This window comes from Poecile atricapillus, chromosome Z, assembly GCF_030490865.1.
Source record: "Poecile atricapillus isolate bPoeAtr1 chromosome Z, bPoeAtr1.hap1, whole genome shotgun sequence".
Classification (NCBI taxonomy): domain Eukaryota; kingdom Metazoa; phylum Chordata; class Aves; order Passeriformes; family Paridae; genus Poecile; species Poecile atricapillus.
Genome location: NC_081289.1, coordinates 144,378,167 through 144,396,447, shown reverse-complemented (window position 1 = coordinate 144,396,447; position 18,281 = coordinate 144,378,167). Strand labels below are relative to the sequence as shown.

The 18,281-nt window shown below is 50.4% G+C and overlaps 1 protein-coding gene across 2 annotated transcripts in view; it reads left to right on the top strand.

Moving 5' to 3' along the window:
• Positions 1 to 1,230: 1,230 nt before the first annotated feature.
• The window catches only part of ME2 (malic enzyme 2), a 37,998-nt gene continuing 20,947 nt past the window's right edge, over positions 1,231 to 18,281 (top strand). Inside the window, exons 1-4 of one of the 2 annotated variants that reach the window (XM_058865379.1) lie at positions 1,231 to 1,355; positions 7,889 to 8,016; positions 15,920 to 16,053; positions 17,941 to 18,090. In XM_058865379.1, coding sequence (XP_058721362.1) covers positions 7,909 to 8,016; positions 15,920 to 16,053; positions 17,941 to 18,090 — 392 coding nt within the window. In that variant the 5' untranslated portion in view covers positions 1,231 to 1,355; positions 7,889 to 7,908. Of the gene's footprint in view, positions 1,356 to 2,347; positions 2,458 to 7,888; positions 8,017 to 15,919; positions 16,054 to 17,940; positions 18,091 to 18,281 lie in introns of those variants that run through there. The other variant, XM_058865380.1, reaches the window with a different exon arrangement.

Genomic DNA, 18,281 nt, shown 5'->3' with positions numbered 1-18,281 from the left:
CTGACAGCGCTCTCTGCTCCTTCCTCCTGCTGCGCCTTTCCCCTCAGCCTCGTCCCCAGCGGGATGCTCCTGGGGAGCCGCCATCCCCACTGTCCTGGGGCCCCATGGCACTCACAGCCCCATTCCGTCATTGACCCAGGCTCCTGATGGGCCCTGTCCCCTCACAGCCCTGTTCCCTCATGGACCCACACTCTTCATGGACTCCATCCCCTCACAGCCCCGTTCCCTCATGGACCCACACTCTTCATGGACTCCATCTCCTCATGGACTCCATCTCCTCACAGCCCCATCTCCTCACAGCCCCGTCCCCTCATGGACCCACACTCTTCATGGACTCCATCCCCTCACAGCTCCGTCCCCTCATGGACCCACACTCCTCATGGACCCCATCCCCTCACAGACTCCATCTCCTCACAGCCCCATCCCCTCACAGCCACATCCCCTCATGGACCCTGTCTCCTCACAGCCCTGTACCCTCATGGATCCATCCCCTCATGGACTCACACTCCTCATGGACCCCATCCCCTCACAACCCATCCCCTCACAGCCCCGTACCCTCATGGATCCATCCCCTCATGGACCCTGTCCCCTCACAGCCCATCCCCTCACGGACCCAGGCTCCTCATGGACCCCGATCCCTCACAGACCTCCATCTTCTTATGGCTTCCAACCCCCTCATAGATCCTGTTCCAGTCACGTTCCTCATGCCCTCACATTCCCATTCCCATGCCCTCACATTCCTCCTTCCCATTCCCCATCTCTTCACATTCCCCATTCCCATTCCCAATCCCAATCCCAATCCCATTTTCACACCTATTCCCAATCCCATTTCCACACCTATTCCTATTCCTATTCCTATTCCTATTCCTATTCCTATTCCTATTCCTATTCCTATTCCTATTCCTATTCCTATTCCTATTCCTATTCCCACACCCATTCCCACACCCATTCCCATTCCCTCACACCTCCATTTCCACAGCCTCATTCTCCCGGCCCCGCCCCTCGCCCCGCCTCCTCCCCGCTCTGATTGGCTGTCGCCCCAGTCCACATTAACCTGCGGCAGACCCCGCCCCGCCTCGCCTGTCGCTCTTTAGCCTCTGCGGGGGCGGGATAAAACGTTCATTGGCCAAACGCCACCCTCGCCTGCGCGTTCCCTTCCCTTCTATTGGCTGCGCAAGTTGTCAGTCACGGCCAACACCCGCCTCCCGGGGTGTCCCTCCCCGGCGCCTCGGTGTTGGCTTCATTCAGTGGCGGGTTCCGCGGTGGACGCAGCTCCGGCGGGCGGGCGCTGCTCTCGCTCAGTAAGAACAGGTCCTCGGCCGGCATCGCTCAGCGGGCAGCAGCCGCAGGAGGAGGTAGATCCCGTTCTGGTAACAATTATACAGCTGCGGCGGCGCATCACAGGCCTCTCTATAAGCCCGTGTCTACGGGGCGTCCTGAGGGGCTGGAGGCCGCCCGGGCGCGGGGAGGGGATGGAGCCCGCCCGGGATGCTCCGTGTCCCCGGTCCGGCCCCGCGGGGGATAGTGCCGAAGCAGCAGCACGCTGGTGCGAGGCCCCGAGGCTCGGCCTGCGGCGGGGGCAGCCCTGGGCCCTGCGGCAGGTGCCCGCGAGGAGCCGGGGGAAGCAGCCCCGGCTGTGCCCGTGCGTGTTTCCCCCTGTCAGAACGGTGACAAATGGAGCTGCCAGCCCGCGGGGAGCTGCCCGAGGCCAGGGCAGCGCCCAGCCGGCGGGCTCAGCTGCTGCCGCGGGCCCCCGCGCTGGGCCCGACCTGCCCTGAACTTCCGTGGCCCTGGAGAGTGAAAGTTGGGAAGGAGCGGAGCAGCTGGCGCGGCCTTGGAGCAGGAAGCGCCGCCCGGCACTTTAGAGTTATTGTTTGGGTTTGGCCTCCCGGCTGCTCGTTGGAAGAAGCGGCCGCCGTCGCTGGCTCCACGCTCCACTAAAAAAATACTAACTAAGTGGTGTTGTCTGAGCAACCAGGGGTGTTGTGCCATGGCAAGAATCTCATAATTAATAGGGAAAAAACCAAACCAAACTCACAGCACATTGATAAAGGGTTGGTGAAAAAAGACAGTCTTGCAGCCAAGCAAGATCAAAAGCACCGAATGTTGAATATTTGGTGTTGGTAATTCCAAAAAGTAGTGAACATCAAAGGGAGGTTTTCTGTGTACCTGTAATTTAGGCAGGGGCAAATGAAAGAGCTGGGCAGAATGTGCAGCTCTGCAAGTGGCCCATGTGTGTGCAGCCAGCAGTGTCTAATGCCTTATTAGACGCGATAAGATCTGTAGAAAATTAACCCGAGCCTGTATTTTAAGACAAGCTGCGCGTTACAGTCACAGGAGGAAAGTTCTGATAATCCTGCGCGGTGGCTTGTGAGTCAGCAGCTTGAGCACAGGCAAGATTTGAAGCTTTTTCTCCTGCAAACTAAGACAGAAGCTGTCAAAGCGTGCCGTGGTTGAGTGAGTACCATTTGGATGCTCATCTTTACGAGTGGTGCCAGCACCTTTGCAGCAGCAGCAGCAGCGCCGGTAGCTGGTGGTGCATGGATAGATTCTCAGGTTTTTCTGTGATTTAAGTGGGATGTTTATTTTTAAAGCCCTACCGAGGTTTGTAGGAGGTTGGCAGGCTTGCACTTCACCTGGCCGGCACTGAGCTGCCAGCAGCTGGGTTCCTCTGTGCTCGGGGCTGAGCTGCTTTGCCAGGAAGAAATCGCGTTTGTGAGCGCAGCAGTTGTTGGGAGCGTCTCTGTCCGCCTCTCAACCCGTGTCCAAAAATTATCTGTGTTTCTGAGTTGAGCAGCTCCAGCCCAGGGGTGTACCAGCTCTCCAGAACAGAGCAGGGGCACCTTTCTGCTTGTTCCTGGGCTACTTCTGAGGGGTTTCAGGATAAGGTTTTTGTCCTTACCTTTGCCACCAGTAGCCCTCTTCATTAGTTACACAAATGAAAATGAATCAAGAATGACAAGACATCTTGTCAGACTTGGCCAAAAGTACTGCTGCTGTGGTTTCCAGAGTAAAAGATAATGGACTTTCTGATGCTTAAGAATCAGGATATTTGGGTCAGGTTTGTTAATGTATGAAAATACAGCTCTCTGATGTTGTCTGGTAAGAACTGCTACCTACCAGGACTCCAGTACCAAACAATTCAGCCCTCCTTCCTGCTTGTGCTGCAAGAAGCCTGATAATACTATAAGTTACAGTAATTGTCAAATATTCTTTTTAGGAAGATGTTCTGAAATCATTCTCATCTGAGTTCATCTGAATGTGCTTTGTTTAGTGAGGGTTTCCAGCCTCAAGTGGTGAACTTACTCTGTTTCAGTGCTCCACACCTAACTTCTCTCCCTGTTGAACTGGCTGCCTCAGAATAAAAGGGGAAAAAAGCCATTCCAGTACGCCGAAGTTCTGCTTCCAAAATAACCTGCCTGCCTCTGCCAAACACTTCATTAGTAATTTCTCCCCACGACTGCTCCTTTTAATCTGCAGATCTCAAGGTGCCTTAGAAATGTCCTTTGAAGTGGTGGCCCGGGACTTTGCTGGAGGGAACCTGAAATAGCTTAGCCACAGTTTGCTGTTAACTCCCCTCAGCAGGAGCATCTGGTCAGCTCTGGGAGCCAGAGGTGCCGAGCTGCCGTGCAGAGCCTCCATCCTCTGCTCCTCGCTCCTGGGATGCTGCTGCTCTGGAGTGAAAGTCATCCTTGGCCTGCTGAAGGGTGGTGGGTGCAGGGGGAGCTGCTTTCTTTGGGTAGAAGCCTCCTGGGGAGACACACTTATAGCCGCTGCTTGCCTAATGTAATAATTTTAGACTGAGTTATCATTACAGAAGTGATGAAGCCAGCTCGTGTGTGCCTGGTTTGTGTCATGCTTGGGTGGGCCAGTTTATTAGTGAAAAAAAAAGAGAATTGAGCGCACGGTGCGTCCACACCAGACCTGAGGTGGTGCAGGCTCACCACGGGGATTTCTCTGGGGACACAGGAGAAAATGTCTGCTGGCTTAGGAATGGTTGAGGCCTAAAACTTTGGAAATTCGGTGGGGCCTCTCTGGCCTTGAATTAGTGATTTCAGCTTGTCAATGGAAAAAAGGCTCCCCGACACAGGCTGGCTCCTGTGCACGAAGGAAAGCCTGGAAGAAATCACTGACACAGGACTTCAGGAGCACTTGAAGTGCGTTTATGTCTCCCCACCCCTGAAACTGGAGGCAGACTGCAGAGTCATGCAGCACAAGTTGCTGTGCTCTGACAGATGCTCCTTGGCACTGAGGGGAGATCCACAGGTCAGGCAGCCTGGGCAGTAATTGAAGCTGGCCTTGCTTTGATTGACTCTGATCTTCTGCTCTGACCAGCCTAATTCTGCCTTTTAAGAGCGTGATGAACCTTTCCCTTAAAAGTAGGTTTTGCCATTTAACAAATCTATAATTGGAGCAGCAGAACATTTGCTCCCAGATAAGGGCACTTGTCCATATTGGTAATTAGTTTGACCCGGGCAGATGCCTCCTGATAAGGCACAGCAGGGAGCTGTCCTCTGGTGTGCTGAAGGACTTAATCCCCCTTAAATTGTGACAGAGCCAGTCAAAAATTGCCATTGGTACTGGACTCAGGCTAGAGGTGTGCCACAGTCTTGTTTGGTTCTCACCATTGTCAGGCACTGAGGGGAGAACAGAGACCCTGCTGATGCTGACACATGTTTGGGCAGGAATTTATTCCTCATTCAATTCTGCTTCTTTCTTCCTAGTTCCTCCCCACGGGACATTGCACAACCTCTGTCCTCTCTGTGTGTTTTCACATCGCGGCAAGTGCTGCCCTTTCCCTCAGGTCACATCCCCTCCCCACGCAGCTGCTGCCAGGGCTGGAGCCCCTCTGCTCTGGAGCCAGCCTGGGAGAGCTGGGGCTGCTCCCCTGCACAAGAGAAGGCTCCAGGGAGAGCTGAGAGCCCCTGGCAGGGCCTAAAGGGGCTCCAGGAGAGCTGCCCAGGGACTGGGGACAAGGCCTGCAGGGACAGCAGCCAGGCAATGGCTTCCCAGTGCCAGAGGGCAGGCCCAGCTGGGATATTGGGAAGGAATTGCTGGCTGGGAGGGTGGGCAGGCCCTGGCACAGGGTGCCCAGAGCAGCTGGGGCTGGCCCTGGATCCCTGCAGTGTCCAAGGCCAGGCTGGACAGGGCTTGGAGCAGCCTGGGACACTGGAAGGTGTCCCTGCCCATGGCAGGGGTGGCACTGGAGGGACTCTGAGTTCCCTTCCCACCCAAACCACAGGAATTCTCTGTCAGCCTCTACTGTCAAAATTCTGTCTCCTTTTTTTATGGTTAGACTACCACCCTGTGAAGCCTGGCCTCTCTCCTACAAACCCGTCATTCAAGCCTCCCCGGGCAGCAGCACGATCCAGCCCTTCCATCCTGAGAGCAGCTGCTGGTTTGGGGGCCTTTCCTGCAGCTTCCCAGAAACAAGGGCTCTCCAGCACACGTGAGCCGAGGAGCCTGAGCCTTCTGTCCCTTTGTCCTCCCCCAGGAGCCCAGGGGACAAGGCTGGTGGCCAGCAGCAGGGCTGGGGTGGGTGACAGAGGGCCGTGGCCACGCGGGCAGAGCTGCTGGCAGCCCTACAGAGCAGTAGGCACAGGCATGGGGAAGGATTTCCTGCTTTGTGGGGTCAGGGTTGGGCGTGTCACAGTGGCTTCTGGAGGCAAGCTCTTGCCAAACCACATTCAAAAGTCTGTGACAAAAGGAGGAGATGTGCAGGATGGGAGAGGAAACAGAAACTGGGAACAATTACAAGAGCAGGGGAGGGCTGAGTGACCAGTCAGGTTTTGTGCTGGATATAAATCAACTGGGATCATATCTCTTGGATCTCAACAGAGGGCTCAGTGGAAAATGAAACCTGATTCTGCCCCTTTATGAATCTGAGATAACCTCCATCAAGAGAATAATTTAGGTGCTGGTGTGACACTTTGGAGACCAGCAAGTTTCCTTTCTCACACATCAGAGAAGAAAGCAAGATTTGTATCACTCCTCTGGAAAGTCTTTCCCCTCTGCCAGGTTGATTAGAGTTAATTGATCAAGTTAGGTTGAATCTGGGCCACAATCTTGTTCACTTCTTAAATGCTCGCTAATTGCAACAAAGTAATTTAAATTTAATTAGACAGGGGTAGGTAAGGTGTGGTGTTTGTCCTACTTTTAAATTACGTGTTTGAGGTATTAAGGAGTTTGGGTTTAATTCTGTGTTTGAGGCTGGTGGCAGGTGGGAGCCCTGGTGGCACCGGGCTGATGGGGCTGTGGGATGGGGTTTGCTGTGGCACCGGACCCACAGACCATGTTTGGTGGAGCTGCGACCATGTGGCGATGGCAAATGGGCAGTCAGAACTGAAACCAGTTAAATCTGAACCTGCTGGTCCTGAAGGCAGCCCAAAATCAATGCGTTTTGCAGCGCACAGGTAATTTCCCTTGTCTGATTTGCAGCGTGTGGCAGAGCAGCTGTGCTCGCTGCTCCGCTGGCAGGTTTGGGGAGGAAGGAGCAGGTCAGAGGCAGCGCTCTGCCAGGCCTCCTGCCCCACTCCACGCTGCAAATTCACAGTCTTTACCCCAAAGCAAATAAACACAGCGCTTCTGAGTGGAACTTGTGTCATTCACAGCCCTAAACAAACAAGGGTTGGGAGAAAGGGATGCTTCTGCAGCTTCCCTCTAGGCTTCATAGTGGGTAGAGGAGAAACTTGGGCATAACTGATGATGAAAAATAGTAAAATGTTTGCGTAGTATTTTAAAGCTTGGAAAGATTTCCAAGAAAATCCTTGGATTGTAACTTGTAAGACCGGTCTGCCATCTTAAAAGTTGATTATGTGCAAATTTGATTACAGAAAAGTCCTCTAAAGTATTCAGGCGATATTTAAGATAATGAAGTTTTGTTCCTTAATTCAATTTTGTCTCCCATCTGGAAGAAATTAAAAATCCAAGCCGTGCATCATTCCATTCCTTAAGAATGTCTGATGCCCTGCTTTACTGTCCCTGCCTGTTTGGGCTGTGGATGTGTGTGTGGGGGCTGTGGGGTGACGGGTCCCCCTCTCCCATGTCCCTCCCTGCGCCACCGCACGTGCTCCTGCTGTGCTTCCCCTTGGCTCTCTGTCTCGGTGAAATAATCCCTGGAGATGGGTCCTCTGCACATTCCCTGCTGCTCCTGCCTCAGACAAGCCTGGGATTCTTATCTTCTCCAAAGAGCTTGTGATCAGGAGCACAGCAAAACGAGGGCAAGAGTTGCCGACACCTGTCAGGATTGGGACTTGAGTTATACCAACAATTTTTAAATTCTTTTAGGGAAGCATCCTTTACCTTACAGGATGTATTGTCTCTGAAAACAACCTTTCTATTTCTGAATTTTGGAACTGTAAAAATCTAAGCCTGGAATTCACAGCTGAGTGGAGTTTTTTGGCCATTCTAATGTCTCGTTTTGTTGTAGCACAGTTTTAACACGCTGACAGTTTCTGTGCCGTGCTGTCCAGGCCAGGAGATTTCACTGTCACAAAGCTGCGGAGGATGTCAGTGAGGATTCTGTGGGTTCACCTGCCCAGGTGGAGCTGTGCTGGCCGGCATTTGCGCCAGCACCAGTTCACGTCTCACCACGTTCAGTTAAAATTGCTGCTGGCATTTCTGCTCTGCCGTGGTGCTGTAAGGCAACACCGAGGGAGAGCTGGCCGCCCACACCTCCTGCCAGCTCCCATCAGGGTCCCTCCGTGTTCCCTGCAGTCTGCACTCTCAGCAGTCCAAACCCTCCCTTCTTCTTCCCCCTCCCGGCTGCCGCGACACGTCTCGGGGATGTTCCTTTTCGGAGCGTCACGCTGCAGGTAGCGGTCTGTGTCAGGCTGCAGGTAGGGCTGTGGGCTCTGCGGGGTGTCTGAGTGTGGCCTTTGCCTTGCAGGTGCTGCGGAGGAAGGCAGGATGCTGTCCCGACTGCGCGCGGCCGCGGCGCCCTGCGCCCTGGCGCGGCACGGCCTGCACACCAAGGAGAAGGGCAAGCCGCTCATGCTGAACCCGCGCACAAACAAGGTGGGTGCCGTGTCCTTGCCGGCTGGCTTATCTGCACCTGCCCGCAGTCCAGCGGACCTTGTCCCGGGGCAGAGCCGCCTGCGGGCCTGGGACGCTGCCAGGACGGGTGGTGGAGGCAGGGAGCAGCTCCAGGTTACTGCCGGGGCACCTGCAGGGCTCCCGTGTCCCACTCCCGTGTCCCCTGGCTGCTGTCCCCACTGCCAGTGCTGCGCAGGGGCTGCTGGCACTGCCTGGCTGCCTGCGGGGCACAGAGAGGGAGGGGCTGAGCTCAGGCTTTGCAAAAGTTGGTTCTGAATTCTGCTGGGCACAGGAAGCCTCTCTGGCCTAGCCCTGGCCCTTTTCCTGGAGGACTGAGAATTGGGACTGAGTCACATCACCTAAGAAACATCCCTGTGCAGAGCCTGAAAGAGCATCTAAAAATAAACCTCCATGGGAGCTAACTGGGAGCTAGAGATATCATGTTAATTCCATGCATTGCCGCAGACTTACACAAAAGTAACGCTTTGTTCCCTTCACAAAACTCTTCCAGTTTCCACAAGCCCATCCTCAACCTCTTCTTTTTTTTTTTTTTCCCCCTGCTGGAGTTGTAGTGGCCACCAGGAATCTCGAAGCCATGAATGTGTAAATTAAAACTGGTAAGAAATCAGTTGAGAGCATGTCTGAAAGTGGTCAAGAAAGGTGGCAAATCTACCTGTGTGTGACCAGGGCATTTCCTGAGTGATGGAGCTGGGTTCTTTTTCCCTTCCCTCTCCTCCCTGGACAGCAGAGTGCGAGATGCCTCAGTCCTGCACAAATCTAAAGAGAGAGAGAGAGCTGTGGAAGGGAGAGATTGGCTGGCTGCAAAACTAAAACTGAGATTGCTGTGTCAGGGAAGGAGAAAAGAGTAAGCTGATGTGATTTGTCAAGATCAGATTATCTCGAGACTTTCTGAGAGCTCTAAAGACTTTGACACGCCAGTGGAAATTACTTCAACCCCTGTAAGCTTTTCCAAATGCTGATTATGCAACAGTATTCAGAAACGATAACAATAGGCCATTTCTTACTGTTTTTCTAGTGGTAGTGTTTTTCTAGTAGTTTTCCTTCCATTTTTCTTTTGTTTTAACCCTGGAGTTCTCTGCTGGCCTGAGCCCAAAGCAGTTTCTTTCTTGCGGAGTAGAAGAGAATAGGGAGCTTCTGGTAAATGGCAATTGATTTTTTGAATTTTTTAATGCCTCCAAGAAGTTAGACTTGTGAGAGGGAGCCCCACTGTGCATTAGTTTGTCTGTGCTGTGTCAGCCTGTCCTTCCTGCTGACGCCTGTTGGATGAGTGAGCTCACTGACACTGCTGGATGCAGCATCTGTGTGGAAGTGCATTTTGGATATTCAGCAGGGACATCAATGGTTTATTAAACACACTGAGTACTTTACCCCTGCCGCCCCACACGTGTGTATATATATTATCTACGTACAGAAACAGATAAAGGTTGTTATCTCTTGCTGTCAGCTTGTTGAGATTATCATGTTTTACTTGATTACATGTAATTTTTACATCCTCTATCAACTCTGCAGAACATTTGGTCTCCCCAAAGGCACGTGTCCCTAAAACAAGAGCTGCAGAAGGACAGCATCAGGGGCAGGAACCGGCCCTCACCCTTGTGCAAACCAATCTGCTGGAGTAGGTTTTTCCCTGACAGTTTTGTTTTCTTTTCTTGCCCACCCTTAGCTGTCTCTTGCAGCAGCTCTGGTGGTGTCTGTTCTGCCACGTGGAGTGCCATCAGTGTCCCTGTCCCCACTGGAAGTACCTGTAGCGTTACCTGTGTGTTTGCTTTCTGTGGCTGAGTAACTGCTGACACTTCCCGCACTTCAGATGGTGATTTTGGTTGTGGCATCAGTTCTTGTAGTGAAGAGGTGTGTGGTTGTGTTTTTTACGGCGGGTTCCACTAGCCCAGGAGCAGTGACTCTGTTCCTCTGTTGGGTTATCAGACAATCCCAGGAACACCGAGGCTGGAAAAGCCCTCCCAGACCAGCGAGTCCAGCCTGTCACCCGATCCCCACCTTGTCCCCAGAGCCCTGAGTGCCACTCAGGCCTTCCTCAGACACCTCCAGGGATGGGCACTCTAGACCTTCCAAATCCTGGAAATTCCTCCTCATGTCCACAAACTCCCCCTGCACTGACAGTGCCTCTCAGATTTTCGGTTCAGCGTGAAATCACATGGTTTATACATGCACATATTTGTGTGTATGTATGTGCCTGGAAACGGCAATAGGTGTGTGCATGGAAATGTGTGATAAATGTTAAAGAAACATTCACTGGTTAGTAATCCCACCCTGATCCTGAGGAGTTTTACCAGTGTCTTGTCTTTCACACAGGTGGTCATCTTCTCAAATGTTACATTTTGCTCACAGTTTCATCTGTGTTAATTCACAGCTTTTTCACCCCCCTTTATTTTCATGCAGGCCTTTCAAAAACTGTGATAAATTTACATTTATGTAAAGCGACAATTTTCTTAGCAGGCTTGTGCATGACCTCACTGACTTGTGGGAAATACCCTAACAGTACATTTCCGATTCAGAATGAAAAAATAAACAGAAAAAAAAAACCCTAACCAAAGTAAAAAACTATTTGAACAAAATAAAAGGGATAGGATGGGAGAATGTAAAGAAAAGATTGTGTGACCTTGAAGATGTAAAAGCAGATGCTCCCTTCCCTTTCTCACCATGCTGGTTTTGAAACATTTAATTTATTTTAAAATGTTTTAGGTTGAGCAGCCCGGGCATGGGACAGGCGGTGCCTTCCTGGGGAAAGCAGGATAGACAGGCTGAGAGGAGCAGTGCTGGAAAGGTTGTGATCAGTTTGTGGTCAGCCAGGAAAGGACAGACCCCGGAATTTCCCCGTGGTCCCGTGTCCTGCCCGGCTGCTTTGGGCACGGAGGGGTTCCCGGAGTTTGATCCCGCAGGTTTTACCAGCTTCCCTGGCATCTGTGTGCTCTCCAAAGGGATTTCTGCACGTGGGAACCTGGAGCTGTTTGATGTGTAACCAGCTGGCCGAGGTGCTGGGAGAAGAGTCCCAAACCTCATTTACCTTGGGCCAGGTGTTCTGCTGGGCACCTGGGGGCTGGGGGGAGAGTCCCAAACCTCATTTACCTTGGGCCAGGTGTTCTGCTGGGCACCTGGGGGCTGGGGGAGAGTCCCAAACCTCATTTACCTTGGGCCAGGTGTTCTGCTGGGCACCTGGGGGCTGGGGGAGAGTCCCAAACCTCATTTACCTTGGGCCAGGTGTTCTGCTGGGCACTTGGGGGCTGGCAAGAGAGTCCCAAACCTCATTTACCTTGGGCCAGGTGTTCTGCTGGGCACCTGGGGGCTGGGGGCTGGCAAGAGAGTCCCAAACCTCATTTACCTTGGGCCAGGTGTTCTGCTGGGCACCTGGGGGCTGGGGGAGAGTCCCAAACCTCATTTACCTTGGGCCAGGTGTTCTGCTGGGCACTTGGGGGCTGGCAAGAGAGTCCCAAACCTCATTTACCTTGGGCCAGGTGTTCTGCTGGGCACCTGGGGGCTGGGGGCTGGCAAGAGAGTCCCAAACCTCATTTACCTTGGGCCAGGTGTTCTGCTGGGCACCTGGGGGCTGGGGGAGAGTCCCAAACCTCATTTACCTTGGGCCAGGTGTTCTGCTGGGCACCTGGGGGCTGGCAGGAGAAGGGAAGGGCGCTGCCTTGGGGTTTTGTTGTGGGATCAATGCCCTGAAAGGAGAGCAGGGGCAGCCACATCTGCTCAGCTGGAAAAAGAGCAGTTTACAGAGATGTCCCCGGGGCCTTCAGGGATGCCATTTCAATCATCACCCTCGTGATCTGCAGCACGGCCTAACCGTGTAAAACATACCCAGGAGAGGCTGGGAGCGAGGGCTTTCTGCTCCTGCCTCTTCCCCTTGCCTGCAGGGAGTGCTCCCAGCTGCGTCCACATGGTTAGCAGAGGGCACAGCTGTGGGTCACAGCCAGCTTCACACCTGGCTGCCCCCGAGGGGCTCCTGGAGGTGCTCAGAGATCTGATGGAGATGCAGGTGGTGTCACAGGGCGCTGCTGTGTCAGCCAGGACACAGCCAGGATACCTGCCAGGGTACAGGCTGTGCTGCTTCTGCCAGCATAAAGGTACAGAATTGGGCTTGAAAACGAAGGACAAAAGAAATCAGGAGAGAATTTCGTGTTCTGACCCTGTTCTTATATAAGCTTTTAATCTCTGGTAGAGATAGCAAAGATACCTTTGATTCTTATGAATGAGCTTTATTAATTTGCAGTGGAGGCATCTTGTGCAATCGTGAACTTTGTGTTTAGCCCAAGGGAGCAAAGTCAAGAGAAGCAGCCCACAATCCAGCATAAAACCTGTTTTATTTTCAAGTTGTTTATGATGCTGCTTCAAAGGCTGTGCTGCTACACTGCTGAATCTGTTCCAACGATTCGTAGGACTTACAAGGAAACCAAATCTTTGGTGAAGTAGAGTAACTAATTTTCTAAGCAGTGGCATGCTTGGTTATAAACCATATGTACATCTTTATCAGGAGCCCTGGATGGGGTTTTTGCCGCATATGAGGACATTTAGGGTTGGTTAAAAGTACACTCCTTTTTACACACATGGCTGCAAGACTGCAGGCGGGGAGGACTCACCACCAGTACCTGTTCTCTGCGTGGAAACCTCTCAGAAATACTCGCTCAGCGGTGCTATAAAAATCCAGCTTGCAGCATCCGGGCTGCTGCACGCAGAGCACGCAGCGAGAATTCGTCTGTGCTGGTATTTATAGCAGCACTGGCTTTGTGCTGCGGGATCCCAGGGCCAGAGTTTGTGGATTAAAGTTCACGGTGGTTCAGTGTGAGCTGAACTCGAGCACGGCCAACGTTTCGCCCCGGTGGCGTTTTGCGTTCCCCCTCCCAGCAGAACAGGGGTTTTGTCGCGGTGGATTTGTCCTTTGAGCGTGAATTAATGAAGCTGTGGGGTGTTCCTCCGGGATGCTTTATCCGTGCTGGATATCCCAGGAGGATTAAGGCCGCTAATGGGAGTGAAAGTCAGCGCTCAGAGCCGCAGGAAGGGATCCCTGCTGCTTGAACCCAGACTGCAGGAGTGCTTGAGCCCTTAATCCCGGGGATTAAGGCTGGGGGGACCCTTGGGTGGCTCCCGATGTGCTGGAAGGGTGCTGGGGGTCTGACAGCTCCATCCCAGGGGATACTGGGCAGGCAGTCCCAAATCCAGATCTAAACCCAAACCCCAAAACAAGCCCACGCTCATGGACAGAGATACAGCAAGTGCTAGAAGGGCTCACGGGATTTTATCTCACTGCTCTGGGCTGAGCTTGTTCTGTTCCAGCTGGAAAAAAGGATTGGATTTCTGTGTGAAGGCTGATGCCTTTCTGATTCCTGATTTAGGCCTAAGCAGAAAATGAAAGCTCTTTGGATACGCTAAGATGTAATTGTCATGTAAATCAGCAGCTGAAAGTACTTAGTGTCACTTAAAAATTCACCCTGTTGGATGTTACTGTAGCTCCAGCGAGCACCCAGGTTGCCTACAAACAGGAAAGAATGTGAATAAACCCAATAAAGATTGATGCAGAATGTTCTGCTTGGAACAGGCTCAGGGCTCCTGGCTGTTACTGGGGCATGTCCAGGTGGTTTAAGGGCACAGGTTCCACCCTGCAGGGGAGCTGGGGAAAGCCACATTTCAGTGCCACACTGATAGTGATAATCACAAGATTTTTACAGGACTTGAGGATTTCTGGAGGGCAGGCTGTAGGTTTTGGCAGAGAAGGATTTCCCTTGGTTTACAGTAAAATATCAGTGAGGGGAGCCTGGCTTTCCACTGAGCTCCAGCAGCCCTGCTGACCAGAGAATAAACTTCTCTTCTCCTCCTCCTCCTCCTCCTCTTTCTTCTTCCTCTAAAAGCTCTAAATGTTTTGGCATCGTTTTTGTTTCTGTGCTGCCTAAAGTGACACACCACAAATGTCTGCCAGCTGTGCTCGGCCTCCAGGCCTAAGTCTGCGCTGCAAGAAAGGGCTGCTTTTAAAAGGTTGAATTTAAAATTTAATTTAAATTTAAAATTCGAAAGTTGTTTAGAATTTAAATGTAGAATTTGAAAGTTATTGAACACTCATGGCAGCGAGCTGGGGGGTTGTGGAGGGAAAGGGAAGAGAGCTGAGAGGATTCTGTGTAGGGGATGCATTTTGGCTGGCAGAGAATTCGTATTTCTTGTGAAGTACACACAAGCGGGGCTCAGGCTTTGCAGCACACAAAAAAACCTCTGTGGCACCCTGAGCGTGTTTCCCTGGGTTTTTCTCTCGTGTCAGTGCTGTTCATGTGTGTTGTGGTCGTGCCCTTTGTGGAAATGTTGGATTATCCAGATCAGTTTTTTTAAAAATTACCACTAAGGTGGCTAAAGTGACTGGTACGCCCCAGCAAAAAAAAAATAAAAAATTAAAATCAACCCCCCCAAAAACCAGCGGCAAGGTTAAAAACTTGAATAATGAACTGTCATCTGAAGTTTATTTGTATTTAGTATTGGAAGAATACTGGAGAGGAGCAATTAGAGTGGGAAAGAAGACAGCGGTTTGCAAACCTGACTCCTTGTAGAAAAACTCTACTGTCCTAAAAGGTTAAATTGAAACCAGCATTTAGTGTCAGATCTGTTACACAAAGGGTTGGCAGACATGGAAATAAATACAGAGAAAAACAAATTTATTTTAGGGTTAAACACATGGAGTTTTCTGCAAGAAGGCAAAACACCAAAGTTTTTTGGGGTTGGGTTGTTGTTTTTTTTTTTCCTTTGCTTTCTAACTTTTCAAGTATTTTATTACTGTAGAGCACAGTGTAGAATCAGTACAGAAAAGCAGGTGGGCTGCTTTAGTCAATGTAGTGAAAACAACTGATATTAAATAGGAAAGAGAAAAATCATGTAAAAATTGTAATTATTTTAATGGTGGGATTTTTTTCTCTGAGGAGTATTGTTTAGAAACCATTCAGGTGTGATCAATTACACTGCAACTAGGCTTTTCTAGAAATTTTTGTGTATGGGTATAGTTCTACAAATACCTGTGTAGAGTCTGTTCTCACATCAACAGAGGTCAAAATATTTTGCATTCTGATCTGAATTTATGCCTTTATTGTCAAGTGGAATTGTGATTTTTTTTTTTCTTGTCAGTTGAGGAGTTGAACCTGGATGATCCTTCCTAGTCCTTCCTATCAGGATATTCTGGATATTCTGGATATTCTGATTCTCTGACCTTTCTGATGGCAGGAGGAATTTGAACTGTAATTACAAGGCATAAAGCAAACCTTAGAAAGCTTTTTAAAATACTTTTATTTCTTTTTTTTTTTTAATAACTTGGCAGTGAGAGTCTGGAAAGTGAGAAACGGTTTGAATTAGTATTTAAATAACAATAAACTTAAACTTTTCATCCTCCATCTCCCAAACGGAGAAGAATGGGCAGATGTTGCAGCTGAACTCTTCCAGTTTGCCACCACTGCTGCTCTTTGGGAGCAGATAAACAGATTGGGTCAATCCCAAAATGCAAATGTGAGAAGTGAAGAGGAAGTATTTGGGCTGAGAACTTACTGGGAGCGTTTAGGACAGCTTGTGTGTGCAGAAAAGAGCAGCAAACTGAGCAATTCAGATGAAAATCCTGGCTGAATGCTGCTGTCTTGTGTCTGCAGGGGCCGGCCTGGTGAAACAATTCAACAGCAGCCGTTATTTCACTTTTAATCCCTTTGCAGCAGAACCAAACCTGGCCACGAGGGCTCGGGGCTGTGGGCAAGCTGTGGCCACGAAGGGGTAGCCACGAACACACCCCAAACCCTGCGGCCAGAAAAGGGTGAAAAAGCGGAGGGGTTTCCTAGAAAATGGAATTCCTGGAGCGGGAATCGCTAACTGCTGCTCACCTCTCGTTTTTCAGGGCATGGCCTTCACCCTACACGAGCGACAGATGCTTGGGCTGCAGGGACTCCTCCCCCCCAAAATAGAGACACAAGACATCCAAGCCTTGCGCTTCCACAAGAATCTGGCAAAAATGACTGACCCCTTGGAAAAGTAAGCGCTGCTCCAGCCTTGTCCTGGGGTGAAAGGGAATATTGGGGCTGGGAACGAGGTGGAAATGTGGGAATGCTGCCCGGGGATAGCCAAAGCCTCTGGTGCCTCCGCTGGGTTTTTCCAGGTCCTGGCTGTTACTTTGGCACAGAAAACAGTGTCAGATTTATTACACAAAGGGTTGGCAAAGGTGGAAATAAATACAGAGAGAACCAAATTTATTTTAGGGTTAAATACATGGAGTTTTCTGCAAGATGGTTAGATGAGGTTGGGAAGTTTAGTTTGGGGTTTTTTTCTCCCCCTCAATATTCCACAGTCATAAAACAGCAAAAGAGAATGTGTGAAAATGAGTAACAAAGCTGCAGACCTGCCTTTAAGCTGGAATAGGTATTTCTGTGATCTGTAAGAGGGAGTGGCAGGCTGCTGGAGCACAGCAGGTGGCACTCGGCCCATTCTATAAAAACGTCTGATAATGAAAGTAAATTGAGCGTTTGAGATACCAAAACCTGCGTTTGACATGTGCAGTGGTTACTGCTCAAAAGGAGCTACCAGAGCAGAATTTTAAGTCCCATCATGTGTATTTTTTTTTTTCATATCTTTCATTACTTCACCCACTGGTTTGGCGAACCGCAAAGGGTTTTGCCATCTGTTGTTTTAGAGTGCCGTGCTTTTAGCATCCCATTGCCATTTTCACGTCATCTTTATTTATCTCTGCCTGTAAAAATACACAGGCAAAGAGGAGAGCTGGGGTGGTTTGGGGCTCGCTGGACCACATCAAAGCTCTTTTGTTCTCATCAGAGCTGAAAGATTGGCTCTTCAATCCACATCATGTCACTTGCCCGTCCAAAGCGCTCCTGCCATCTGTACTGGCCGAGTGCCCGGCTGCTGTAGCCCGAGGCAAATTGCTAATTCATTATCTCTATGTCCTCGGGTCAGCAGGACTGGACATGGGTTGATGCGCAGTAAATTGGGGGGTAAATTAGCAGAAATTCAGATTTAATTCACACACCCACCCGAGTCCTTCAGAATGAACTGTCTGGCAGAGCTGCCCTGTGTGTGTTGACATCAGGACTCACAAGGCATGTTTTTTGGATGAGAGATTCTTTGGCTCTGTGAAAAACAAGGTTCAGATAATTTTTATAGGATTAAAAAATTTAATAAAAAAAAGCAATTAGGAGAAAAAAATAAAGTATACAGATACAGCTGGGTGTCTCTGCATTCACCTTACTAACAAAGGATTGTCCCTTAAAAACAGAACCCTGCTACATATCCATAAATTCTCATTCATATTCAGACATTCTTCTGAGGATCTTTGGTGTTCTTCTGTTTAGTTTTCTCTTGCCCCCTTCCCAATAGATCAATCTTCTTGGTGCCATTGAGATTTACATTCTCTGATACCAGAAATGCAATAAATTCCTCCCCCCCAGAGTTCTGGTCACTGCTGTCTTCATCTGGATAAGATAGTGTACAAAAGGAAAAAAAGTCTCCAGCTATCTTTTTTAGTCTTTGGGTTACACAAACAAAAGTAGTTTTTGTTTTAATGCTATGTCATAGCTTAACATACATGTATTATACCACTATTCCTAAGTTTCATTAATAACAGAAATAAAGAAGACTAAATTATTACAGCTAAATTTTCTAATCTTATACATATAATATTCATTATAATACTTGTGAAAAGCCAGTAATATGATATGCATTTATAACAGCTCTAATTGTGTTTGTGGCAGTAACGAGGCTCCCTGCCGCAGTCATTCCAGGGGTTGTCTTTAACCACGGGGCGTGGTGTGCTGCTGGCTGTTCTCCAGCTCCCCTTTCCCCCTGGGAGCCTGTCCCGAGGGGATCAGGAGGCACTCAGGGGTGTTTTCCCTCCTGCCCAATCCACCACAGGTACATCTACATCATGGGCATCCAGGAGAGGAACGAGAAGCTGTTCTACAGGGTGCTGCAGGACGACATCGAGCGCCTGATGCCCATCGTCTACACCCCGACGGTGGGCCTGGCCTGCTCCCAGTACGGACACATCTTCAGGAGGCCCAAGTAAGGACAGAAATCACCCTGCCTTGCCATTTCCTCCGCTTTCACCTGGCCTTTGGAATGCCTCCTTCCCTTCTCATTCCGGTTCAGCTGCACCAGGCGTGTGCCCAGTCGGGGCAAGTGGGATTTTGTGGACAGTGTTTCATTTGAGAGAAATTCCAGCCTGCCAGGGACTCATCTGTTCCCAGGGAGCA